At 30.9% G+C, this 13,534-nt stretch overlaps 1 protein-coding gene across 4 annotated transcripts in view; it reads left to right on the top strand.

Annotated features, from left to right (window-relative positions):
* Positions 1-13,534, top strand: part of tws (protein phosphatase 2 regulatory subunit tws) — a 30,619-nt gene that overhangs the window by 5,976 nt on the left and 11,109 nt on the right. The window contains exons 1-2 of one of the 4 annotated variants that reach the window (XM_085202623.1): positions 11,311-11,434; positions 12,001-12,118. In XM_085202623.1, the coding sequence (XP_085058749.1) occupies positions 12,013-12,118 (106 nt within the window). In that variant the 5' untranslated portion in view covers positions 11,311-11,434; positions 12,001-12,012. Of the gene's footprint in view, positions 1-7,090; positions 7,242-8,292; positions 8,595-11,310; positions 11,435-12,000; positions 12,119-13,534 lie in introns of those variants that run through there. The other 3 variants (XM_085202622.1, XM_085202624.1, XM_085202625.1) reach the window with 3 other exon arrangements.

The raw sequence follows: 13,534 nt of genomic DNA on the forward strand, positions 1-13,534 counted from the left end.
GCTATTAAGTGATTATGACCCACCCGAGACGTCTAACGTCTTATCTATATATATAAAAGGACTTGTCCTCACTGACTGAGGTAAGACGCGCGCACAGCCGTAACCGCTAATGGTAGATATGTAAAATTTGGACAGATGTTTACCTTCGTAATCTGGACATCCACTAAGAAGGGATTTTGAAAAATTTTAACCTAAAGGGGTGAAATAGGGGTTCAACGTTTGTATGGAAAAAAATTTAAATCGGCACCGATTTTTATCAAATTTGAAATTTAGATTTTTAAAAGCATTTAATTGAACACGTATTTCATCGTTTTCTAGAATTCTCCCCCTAAGGGTGCAAATAAGGGGTTGAAAGTTTGTATGGAAAAATTCTTAAATCGCCACCGATTTTTATAAAATTTGAAATTTAGACTCTTAAAAATATTTCATTGAACACATGTTTCATGGGTTATTAGAATTCACCCCTAAATACGCAAGTGAAGTTGCGCGCGTCCGCTAGTATTATAATATGTATTAATTTAATATAGGTTAGGTGATAGCATCGTGCCTCAGGGGAAGAAGTATGTGACTGGAAAATCGACGGTTGTGGGTTCGATTACATTATTACAGCTTCAAGAATTTGGCTTAAGGTGGGCTTTCAGTCCTAATGGGAAACAGAGTGTCGAAATAGTAGTTTCCCTCTGTTTTTTCAAGTGTCATTTCACGTCGTTTAAAATAGAATAGAGATTGAACTGAAAGATTGTTGCATGCTTGTTCAGGTTTAATCGTCCCAGTGACACCATGATAGCGTCCTTTCCTGTATATATAATTTAATGTTTTTTTTTTAATTTAAAACTTTTAGAAACACAGACTTTAAAATAGCTATAAAAAAATAAAACTTTGTTACTAAATTTAACACACGATAAGAGAAATAAAGGCCAATTTGTTTTTGTTATAATTTATATGTCATTGTGAAAAGAGAGCATTGATAAATATAAGTAATCATATGTTTTTAAAAAATGCACGTGCTTAATGCTAATAGCGACGTTTTTAAACTATTATAAATGTTAGGGTCGTACCAGTTTTATTATCACATTTATGATAATATAAAATATTATTACACATTAACCTAAATAGTAAACTACTCCTAAAAAACATATCTTATACCATTAAATCAGATAAGTGGAACTCGTTAAACAATTATTAATTTAAAGCCTGAACTATTTTTTTAAATTTATTTGTGGCTAGACTCAACGCTTTTCTTTGCCTTATTTCTGTGCGAGGACTCAAAATCTCCCACGTGTGGTAGTGGAGTGGTATTGAACCCATAACAATCGCGTTACAGTCAGGCCATTTTCCACTACGCCACTACACTACTACAGCTAATCACAGTCTTTTGAGTTTGGACTTCGAATACATTTATCGAGAAAGGCACATAGGCAGAGACAACCTGGGAACATAATGTTAAGACACTCCGTTCCCTTTAAGACCTTTTATATCTCAGCTTTCCGCCGAATTATGCGTGCGTGTTGAGTGGCGTAATTCAACGCCGTTTTCTGCCTCGTTACCAGAGCAACGAAAATGAAAATATTATATATTTAATTTCCTTGAGTGGGAACGAATCCACAACCTATTTCCTCCAGTTCTCCAGTTTCTTAGTTATTCTATTTTTGGTCCACTGGCGCAGCAGCATTTAATAAATAGCTAGTAGGTAAAAAATAAGTAAAAGATGGACTGCTTTGTTATATACTTATATGTATTTATAACATAAATATATATAGGACTCAACCTACATTCTTAACCTCACATTCGAAAGATATTTCTCATTGAAGATCCGTCACGAAATAGGTCGAAGTTTATGACTTCCAATATAACGAATTCAAGGATATTGCAATCTAGAGTCTAGACTGGTACTGTTGTTTTTGTAGGTACTGGGTATGTGAAGGTATGTAAAATATTTTTTTTTAGATAATATGTAGATAAAAATGCGTATTCAAATCCTGTTATATACTTAGGGCTTATTATCTAATTAAAATGTTGGTAATACTAATTAACATCTTTTGCGTTGCGTTGCGATTCCTTGAGTGATAACATTTTTAAATATTATTAAATAGATATAGAGAATCTAGTGTGAAGACACTCCGTTCGTCTTCAAATTAGACATTGCCTGTTTGGTGGCGTAACTCAACGCTACTTCTCGTATTCTTAGATCAGGAAAATGCTAATAATTTAAAAATAATAATAAGAGGCCGAAGAGAGATATTGAGACGTATGACTGAAAAAGAAAAACTTACTCTTCTGTCTGGCAATTGAATCCCTTATCGTCGAAATTCAATTCCCACATAAGAGAGTAAGTTATTTTCACTTCCTAGCTCCCTAGGTGGTAGCACCAAGTTCCCTCTGCCTACCCCGCCGTATGCGGGATACAGAGTGAAGCCATAAAAAAGTTAAGAACTATTAATACTATACTCAATAAATAAAAGTCTAACAAACATGACCTAGTCTCTCACTTTAGTAAGGTCGCGCTCGTAACCTTAAAACGATCGCAGATACTCTAAAAACTACAATAAAATAATTTGTTGATTCTACTACATAAATAAAATAGATATAGATACCGGCCATCCTGGCGTAGCGGCACAGCAACTGACTGTGGATTCGATTCCTACTCGGGGGAATTCATTATTTTAATTTCGTCGCTTAATAAGAAGAGAAAACACAGCGTTGAGTTACGCCAATGTTTGTACATTGCTCGAAAAAATGTGAAACGGACCGTTAACAACTAGCTGCCCTGTCTACCTTGCTATACCGTAAAACTAAAAAAAATAAGATTTATAGAACAAAAATATACGATCATTGACACCATCGTGGTACACATGGAATGTCAGATTGGTTACGGACGTTGGTTGTAGATTCAAACTCTGGTGCTTAATTTATTAATATAATATATATTAATATAATTTATTAATATAATTCTTTCAGATATTAAGCTAGCTTTTAGCGCTTTACCATCCGTAGCCAAATTAACTACATCTAATTAAGGAACTGCCAAAAACGAATTCTTGTATTGGAGACCTCAGGTACCTACTGTGGGTCTTTAGGTACCTTCTTTATAAACAGGGTTATACCTCACAAAAATAGCACCTCATTCGAAGCACTTCTTGAGATCGCGTTCAACCAAACAACTTTATAATATTAGCATAGAAGGAGACAAATTCAAGTACCATGCCTATGGAGTAAAAATGTATATGATATATATATTAGGTAGATAGATATACAATATTTAATACCCAGAATGATTAAACTTAAACGATGTAATCATAAAAGCAATTCCTAAGCAGTTTTATCTGCTATAGTGTGGTAATTAATGAACAGGGTCGATGGTCTCGTTCGTACCTACTTAGTATCGTGTTTATGTTCGATGTTTAAAAAATCAAAAAATATTGAGGCCAGTTATGGCGCAGGGTCACTAGTGAGTGACTAAAAGTGACTGGTTGTGGATTCGATCCTCAATCGAGAAATAGAATATTTATTTAAAGTTATATTTTCATTTCCTTGCTCTAGCGTCAAGGCAAAGCGCGGCGTTGAGTTCCGCCACTCAACAGGCAATGCTTCCAAAATTCGGCGCAAATTGGGGAACGGAGTGTTTTAACACTAGGTATGACTATGTGCGGGATACAGCGTGAAGTTATTTTAAAAATATATATAACTTTTTTTTATAAAGGCCGTCCTAGCGCAGTATAGCGTCTGGCCGTAAAAACGACGGTTTTGAATTCGATTCCCGTTCGTGGGAATTATTTTAATAGCTTGCTCTTTCTATAATCTGTTTATCTAATAAGTATTTTTAGATAAACCGAACCAGTAGCAGTTAATACTGTTTGGAATTATTTATATTATAATTATACCTACTTTATAAAGATGCTAGTTACTTACTTACATTTAAAGATGATTACTAAGAACTACCTATCGAATAAAAATGAGATTTTGTGCTTTTAGTGTGGAAATTTTTTTCTTGTTTAAAACAACATTTTGGGTCAAGATTGGATTTCTTGAATCTTGATTCGATTTTTTTCGATTTTGTTCGATTTTATCAAGTAATAAAATTTGATTGAACATAAAAAATAAAGGTCAAATATAGTTTTATAATCCTAAACAATCTCATATTATATTTCCATCGTAAAGTAGGTTTTACGATAAAATTCTTATCGTACATTAATACCTATATAAAATATAAAAATATAAAATATAAAAAGGGAAGGAGATCGAAACGAAAATAGCTATGATTCTTTTATTATCCCCTTTATTGATCTAGCTTTATACAGTGATTTTTCAAAGTATATTCTTTTTTTATTTTGAATGTAAACTGGTTTTTTATTTTGTAAATTATCTTTAACCACTTGAATCCATATACTAATTATTAAATATACTTAAATAAATATTTTTGAATAATAAATAGCAAGTTAAATCTTATATAAAATGTAATTTATTTTTTCTTCTTATTTAATCCAAAAAGAAACAAACTAACCAAGGTGGAGAACTACTATCTTTCCAATCTTTACTTACATAACAAACATTGAACGACTCATTAATAGTAAGTCGGAATTGAACCTACTCCCTTCGGCTGTTTCAATAGTTATTATCTACTAGGCCAATTAGCCAGTTATTAATATAAACAAAAACCAAAAAAATCCGCATCAAATCACAAGAGATCGGTGCGAATCGGTTCTCATTGAGTCCTATTAAGTAATTTGTAGATATTGTTAGAATTAAAGAACATTTGTGGTCAAAATATAAATGCATCGACGTTCTTGTAAATAAATAAATAAAATGTAATACGAAGAAACACGTTTATCGATGGAGGCATATAATATTGATTAAACATTTAACTAGTCAACACTCTTATATAATAATCACGTTAGTCTTTAAAAGAAATTGTTATTTTATTATGAGACAGATTAGAGTATTTAATTATGTTTATTGGGTTGTATAGCTTAACTATGTAACCCGCATCTTTGTAGGGTAGGCATAGGGAACCTAGGAATATAGTGTTAAGACTTCCGGTCCACTCTTTCCGCCGAATTCTCGAGGTATCGCCTTTGACTTATAGCAACAGCCAGTCTAACCTTAAGCATGACGTTTCAGATTCAATTTCTACTCAGGGGAACGAATTATATATTCAATTCCCAGCACTGTTCCTAGCACAAGACAACCCGGGACTGAGTTCCGTTACTCAATACAATGTATCCCGAAAATTGATCGAAAAGTGGGAATCGGAATGTATTAACGCTAGGCTTACTTCACCAAAATTTCAAAAACACTTCGTAATAGGTTCCCCTAAAATAATTTAGGTCAATTATGATATTCTATTTTAAAAAAGTCTTATAGGATTACATAAGTTCTACAGACATCGTTATTTATTATTATTTACAGTGCTATCAGCGTATTACTTCCATAGTAATTTTTATAAAATATATTAACTTCATTAATAACCTTTAGTAACTTTCTTTTGGTTTGTTTACCTTTTATCTCACGACTCTTTGAATAATAAGCACATCTTCATATCAAAAGTATCTTTATCTTTAAACAATATTTTAAATAATATTTTTAAAGAAGTACACTACACTAAATTATACTAAGCGAAATTTTTGTCACTTTTTTTTTTCAAATTTACAGTATGAACGCCATGACAAAATTAAGCATAAATTATGTGTCCATTCACTTATTACTAATGTTGTTTTTAACGCCTTTTGAACACAGTGGATGTAAAAAACGGTAAACCTTTTTTTTCATATTTTTTTAGTGAAAAATAAGTAAAAAATATGTATTTTTAGGAACTATTATAAGATAACTAAGTTGTATCCGTAGACTTTAAATGATGAAATGTTTACCTAAGGAATCCTTCACTCCAACCACTCAGGGGTCCGTATCAATTTCAGGTTTGTACGTCAAAGGGAATTTAATTTGCGGACGTATGCGTAATTTTGTATAAAATAAACTACAATGTAATGGACAAACAATGAAATGGAATTATAAATTTATTTTCGGAATTATAAATTTCTTTTCGGAAATATAAATTTCCATTTTTTTTTTCAGATTTTTGCCTTTATTTGTTCTGCATATTCTCACTTTCTCACAAAAATCATTAATGTTAGGAAGGTTACGCGAAGATTTTTATTACAAAATCCATACAATATACAGCAAAAACGATTTGAAAAAATATGGTTTATTTTTATTTGAATTGCGTCGACTTAGAATAACGAGATAAGATTTACCAACCTACCAATAAATGTCTACATTATGATGCGAATACGAACACGGAACTATATGTGCATGAAAAAAACCCAACAAATATAACTTTATACGGATCTTAAAGTCGTGAATATTCAATATAATAATATTTACCATAATATATCTCTTTTTCACATGCAAATGCTAAGCGTAAGTCACGAAAAGAAAACATAGAACTAATAGACTGAGATCCCAGGGCCCCCAGACCGTCCTCAAAATTTCAGCTTTGCTAAAATGACGTAGGTCTAGCAGCTCTGGAATCTTGGGCTATAAGGTTTACTCTCTTCATTAATAATACTTCTATGGAAAAATGTTTTGTACCTAATTGCGTAATTCCTAAATGCCATTTGCTATGTAAAGTCTATTTCGTAAAATAAATATCGTTTTCCAATAGCATTTGGTCCAAGATGTTGATTTCATTATAGGACAACAGACAAGGCGCAGTGTTGAGTTCCGCAACTCGACACGCGATGTCTTGAATTCAGCCAGAAAATAAAGCATGGAGTGGTCGTATACTAAATTGTCTGCGATTAATAAAAATTTTGCATCTATAACTAATTTAACCATCAAATTTGTATTATCTGGTAATAGTTGAAACCATTCATAGGTATATAATTTAAGAATGAAAACGGCGTCTCAAGATCGAACTCAAACTTAAGATCAAGTCCTGTACCTATGAGGCTCTGGCACATTCTAAATAAAAAAAAATCCTATTATTCAACCAACTTTTCAACCAATTTTTTTTGCTTTATAATACAAGTATAGATAATAGTAGATATAGGCAGTATAGAAAATTGTTTAAAAAAGTTTCGTTTTATCCTTCAAGGTCATGGTGTAAGTCATGGCGACCACAACGATGGTGGTATCGCCTTTAGCCACGCAGCCTTCGCCGAAAAACAAAAGGCGACTCTTCGCTGAGGCCCGGCAGAACAGTCTTCAAAAATTAAGTGTTATATTTGATCATGGAAATAAAAACGGTAAGAGGTGGAACTGAATATAATTTTGTAGACTAAAAGTCTCATTTACATATTTAAAAATATACATAATTAACATAAATGATAAGTGTAAGAAGTTTTATACAAGTTGATGAATGTAAATATTGTATATACTTGCTTAACCCTAGATTTAACACAATTAAATATTTATAATTTTCCTCTTAACAAACTTAACCTAAAAATGTATACAGCTAAAGTAATTATTGTTCTAAATATTAAGCTCAGAATTTATTCACAAAGACCGTCACAAAGACGTACTTGTTTGACGCGAAGTTTAAATATTAACCGTTTCAATTTTGCAAAGTAGTCTACTTATCTAAATACAAAGATAGATGGCAGCACCAGGACACTGAAATGCGCGCTTTTGCGTGACTTCTTTGCAGCAAACTCACAGTATTTTGACGTAATATTCGATTTTGTTGCCATTTTATATAGAAGTAACTAATTTGGTAGAAAAAAAAATACGTTATTAAATCTATCTGTTTATGTTTATGTATATGAATTATTATGAATTATAAATGTTTTAATTAATGATTTAATAAAATATTTTTTTGGAAATTATTTAATGATTAATCAACTAAATGTGTATTTGATGAAACTATCATTTATTATTATGTATTCTTTAAAATAAATTTATCTTAATGTTATATTCATTTACATCATAATATTTTAAGTATTTATTTAGAAACTAAATATAATGACGTTGACATAAATTGAACTGAATGATAATATTTTTACTAAATCCATAATTAAAGAACAACAACCACAATATTTTTACTGTAATATACAAAGTACTAACTCTTAAATAATGGTACGTTCAGAATGGCATAAGCAAAGAACCATACAATACCACCACCTAAATAAACTAAAATATGAAGAAGTAGATAATATTGAATAGCAAAATACTGAAGTGTATATTTAAATAGCTTATAAGCACGCGATTTTTTAGTTCGGTCAATCTCAGTTATTTGTTAAGGAAACAAGAAATTTAAACGTTAAAAAACGTTATGGTAGAAATAGTAGAAATCTTAGCTTAAGCGTGGCAACACTGTTCTCTGCAGTAATTATTGTATGTATTTCTGAATTTTCGGAGCGCCATTGCTTTTTACCGATGTAACGTTGAAATGATTTTAATCAGTTTTCATCGGCAATACAGTGTAATGTTTTAGCAATATACTAAAGTGATTGTGTACTAAAACTATCGAACTTCTTAAAGTTATTGTGCTGGGCTTTGTCATGGCCGGTAAGTGCTGACTTTTAGCGCCCGAGAGAAGGGCGAAATCGGAATCGGAAATCGCAATAAGTCGAAGATGTTTTATCGTTCGAACTCCGACGGTAAATGCAATGTTCTTGTACTTAGTGTGGTTTTTAGTTATTAGTGTTTACATATAGTGACGAAGTATATTTGAGTGGGAAGTGTTTGGTTATTGTATAAAGCCGATAGTTCTAACACTTAATATTTGGCCCGTTTTCGCTGTTATCGCAAGTATGTAGTGGAAAGAAGGTTCTTGCAAATGTCTTACCAGTTGTTTTAGTCCGTAATAACGTTTACAGTTCATATTGCTGCATAAAACAATAATTGTTTGTGTGAACAGATGATTTTATTTGTTGATCGTGTTTCGAAGGTCAGATCGTTATGGTCAACAGATATTAGCTATTATATTAGGTTTATTATTGAATCATTTTATCTATAACCCAAGCGATTTTATTGTAACACTGTGGAATATCAGGACATGAGGTTATATACAGGTGAGGTGCTTTTTCGTAGACCCGCATCAAACCTGTTTTCGCAACTTATTATTGACGAATATACTAATATAATATATGCAACTGATATTGTTATACTTATTACTTGGTAATTGACAACAGATGTGTTCTTATGTCATTGTAACTTTCTAAAGCATAGTTATAGTTCAGTAAAGGTCATGTTATAATAAACAAAGTGATATGCAGAGACTTTATGGTTATCTTACTAGATATTGAAATGATTTTTTTTATCTGCCTTTACCTGTATACAAAAATATGTTTTGTAAATGATAACTGGTTTTATTTAACAGAATAATATGAAAAATAGTATTTTTTTTTTTCTTGAGTGTTTAAAAAGTGTTTAATTATTTGATGATTATGACTACTCAACACGTAATGCCCCTAAAATTTGGCAGAAAGTGGGGAACTAGTGTCTTAAACACTAGGTTCCCTTTGCCCACCCTGCCATGTGATACATCATGAAGCTGATTTGATTTTTGATTATGACTAATATAGGAATGGCATAATTATTTAGTCAAAAGGATTTTAGGACACTAACAATTTTAATTTATTTTAATGTAAAGCAGAATGTAGCAAATATAATTAATGACTAAAATTACTTAATGAGACTATTAGTGTATTATATTTACTATAATATGATAACTCATAACTATTGAAAAATCTTTTATACTCCAAACTACAAATTAAAAAGTTTTTAGATAGATTTTTGGTTAAGCTTATGCGAGCACTACAGTCATGAGTGATTATAATTTTTATTCATATACAGGGCCTGTTGTTGTGCTTTTTAGGGCCCCACCCCTCTTCAGAAAAACTAACCATACCATTTGTAAAGTACAGATGAAAATATTCTTAAAATGATTTTTTCGTTATATGTATATTGGAAATTTGGAATTTTTTAATCAAATTAATTTAAAATACAAATTCTAGCCTTTACTTTTGGAACATTTATGATTTTTTATCAGTCATTCAATATCCCCATTAGTGTGGGCCCCATGTGCCCTTAGGGTAAAGATATATATTTTGAAATGATAAAAAAAAACAAAAGAATTGTAGTATCTGTGCAGAAACCTACTTTTTATCTAAGACTTTTTTAATCAGCATGTTGCTAGGCAAAGGATTACACTTATGCACCATAAACTTGGCTGTATGCCAGTTTCAACTTTTTTGTTCTTGTGACCCTTTTATCCTGTATATTTGGTTTTTATGAGGTGTTAGTATAATTTGAATTGGATTTCTCTAATAATAAATGTAAATTATATAATAGTAATTTTTGATATACATGACTGAAAACATTACAAATTGCAGTTATTTTTATATGACACAATTGTCACATAATATAAATGTAGTGCAATACCAAAGATAATAGATTATTATACATATTAAACACATAATTAATGTTATCTTTATGGATGCTTTTTTTTACTATACACAATAAATTTTAAATAATTTTGTAAATAACAACAATATAAACTAGCTATTCATATGTCAACCACAAGTATATGGCTGCTTTGATGCATTAATACAACAATATAAATGTGATGGTTATGTGTTCATTTTGCACTTTAGGGGAATGAAATATTTTCATATCATAGTTCTGGTAACAAACAGTATGAAATGTATGAGTGCTGAGTTCTGCAGCTCTACACCTTTAAAAAACTTAAGTGGTGCATGGGAACAGAGTGTCATAAACTGTTCTTCTGTCTAATCTATGCAGGAAATGTCTGTAGCTGTTTCGTTTTAGCTTCATACTGTATTTTGAACATAGCAGGGTGGACAGAAGAAATCTGGGAACTTAGTGTTATGACACTACGTTCCCATTAAGGAACGTGCGTTGCCTACTTGCCACGTAATTCTGGAGGTATCGCGTGTTATCGTCGCGTCGCGCTTTACCTCGTTACCAGAACGAAGAAATTTAATATTTTGATCAAATATTATATGATTTGAACAAATATTTTCTTGAAGTGAATCAAACCCACAACTAGCCGCGTTTACAGTCGCGTGCTTCTGCGCCACGACTGACCTCTGGATTATTTTCTTATTTTAAATCTAAATTAGTCACCAGTCTGTAGAGTATAGGTCCCCTTAAAACAATAGTTACAAGACAATGTCAGGTCTATTTATATGTCAACCTCAAGTATGTACTTCCTTCAACAGGTTTATTTTGTTCTTGATTCATCAAAAGAACTATTATATTACATTTAATTGAAAAGTATTGTATATCAACCACTTTAGAAACATGTTTTTAGTTTATTGTTCTATCATTTTCAGTTTAGACATTGAGTTATAATGTACTCTTTTTTTTAAATTATATTATCTGTGAAATATTAGAATATTAGCAGTGTTTTTTTTAAAAGTGTTGTTTCAAAATAGGATAGAAAAATATTTTAGAAAACAAAACTGATTTTAATGTAGGAAATTTGAACATGCATTAAATGTCTAAGCCCACTGGTCACTAGGCCTCTGCTAAGAACGTAAATAAATTGTCACAAGTGAATAAGAATGCAATGCCTCAATAATTAGGTAAATAGTGGATAACGGAAGTGTCTTAAGGGGAATAAGGGTCACAGGGTCCTTCTGCCTACCCACTCCCATGTGCAAGATACAATGTGAAGCTAAAAAACAACAAAAATACTTATTAAGAAATTGTATAAAACATTTTAACTAACAACATAAATAATTATTATGTATATAAGAATTTTGATGTAGCTTAATGAGAACATATGGATTAATGGTCAAAGCACTTGGACGGTTTCCAAGAGGTGTGGGTGCAAATCCAGCTATATTCAAATTTTTATGTTTTCTAAATAAGTATTTTTCTTTCCTAAGTGTGAAATAACACTAGAAAAGAAATATTAATAAAAAGAATTGTGATTTAGCTTGATGTATGGCTTAGTGACCAGTGGCTTAGTTTCCAAGTGTGGGCAAGAATATTGCTATGTTCAAATTTTTACATGTTTTCTTACATATTTTTAAGTAATAGTTAGTAATGTTAAAGAAGAAAGAAGTGCCCTGGCAATCTAATAATCACATTCGGCAGGACTTAGCCTGGAGACAGCAAACTTGTCGATTACACTGGAATTCCACATGTGATTGTATGTCTATATATATTTAAGTAGATTTAATAAGACAATTTAATATTTATTTTGTTGATAAAATAGTTTGTTTCTTAGGGTTTAATATCATAGATAGTTTTGTAATAGTTTCTTTTAATTTTCAACTATTGTATGGAATTATTATTTGATAAGTTTAGATAACTGTTATTAGGAATAATTGATAGATAAAATTCTTTATTGCTTACATAAATGAAATTAGCAAACAAAAATCTTACATAAATCTTAAAAGAAAGCATAAAGAAGAACACATTTAATAATATTAGCAATTAGTTAAAAGGCCATCATAGCTCAGTGAGCATACATTGTAAACTCAATTGTTTTAAGTTTCTCCCTTTGCAATGTTTTAAAATTGGAAATCAGAGAGAGTGTCAATCCACTCATCTCTCAATGAGCTCACTGTGCTTTGCAGGCTAAAAGTGTAAAGCTAAAAACCGTTTGTACTAACCTGTTATTTATCTGTGGTAGATTTTCCATTATCTATATTTAGATTATAATATAGGCAAAGACATCACTAGTAGTATTTTTATATTTGTAAATAAACAATTTTAGTATAAATAAAATATTTATACATAAAATATTCATTGCAGTTAAGCACTGCAAGACATTTGCAAGAACTTGAGAACTAATGCGAGAACCTTTATTTTTTATTTTTTTATCTCTTGTAGCCCATCTTTTTGTAGAGTACATTGCATTTCCGTATTTCTTTATCTATAATCTGTTAATATTTCAATCTATGATTAACTCTTATATAAATATGACTGTGTCGCTACTATCTTACAGCTTTTTTTTTAATAACATTCCTCTTAAAATAATTTGAGTGTATGAGCTTTAAAATGTTTCGAACGTTTTGGTTTTGGAGCTTATTTAACTTTTAAATTAAAAATTGCGTGAAATATAAGTAATTTATGAAATATCACAAAATATAAATCTGACTGTAAACTCGATGGTCGTGGGTTCGATTCCCACTGGGGGACTGTATCATTTTTATTCTCTTGCTCTCACAAAAAGACGCGCGGCGTAGAATTCCCAAAATGGAGTGGTTCGTGGGGAACATAGTGTCTACTTTAAGTACTGTCTACTTTGGAGAGATCGTTATTTTAACATAAACGTAGCAGAGGACAGGACAGTATGTAGTGTAGTTTCGCTGTGGACATAATATTTTTCAATAAACAAAAAAAAAGATTTTTTTATTGAATAAGTTTAATTATTTATTTAAACCCACAGTAAATAAAGTGTTAATTCTAGGACATCACAGTTTTAATTATATCTTTCGATATACTTTAAAAGGATAATAAAAACTCAAAGCCAAATAGAATGTTGTTCTGTAGAATGCAGAATGTTCTTAATTGTACCATTTAGCTTGTAATTGCTGTGAATCAGTCTTCATTTTTGATA

This window comes from Heliconius melpomene, chromosome 19, assembly GCF_056956725.1.
Source record: "Heliconius melpomene rosina isolate 202511_hmr_F chromosome 19, ASM5695672v1, whole genome shotgun sequence".
Taxonomy (NCBI): domain Eukaryota; kingdom Metazoa; phylum Arthropoda; class Insecta; order Lepidoptera; family Nymphalidae; genus Heliconius; species Heliconius melpomene.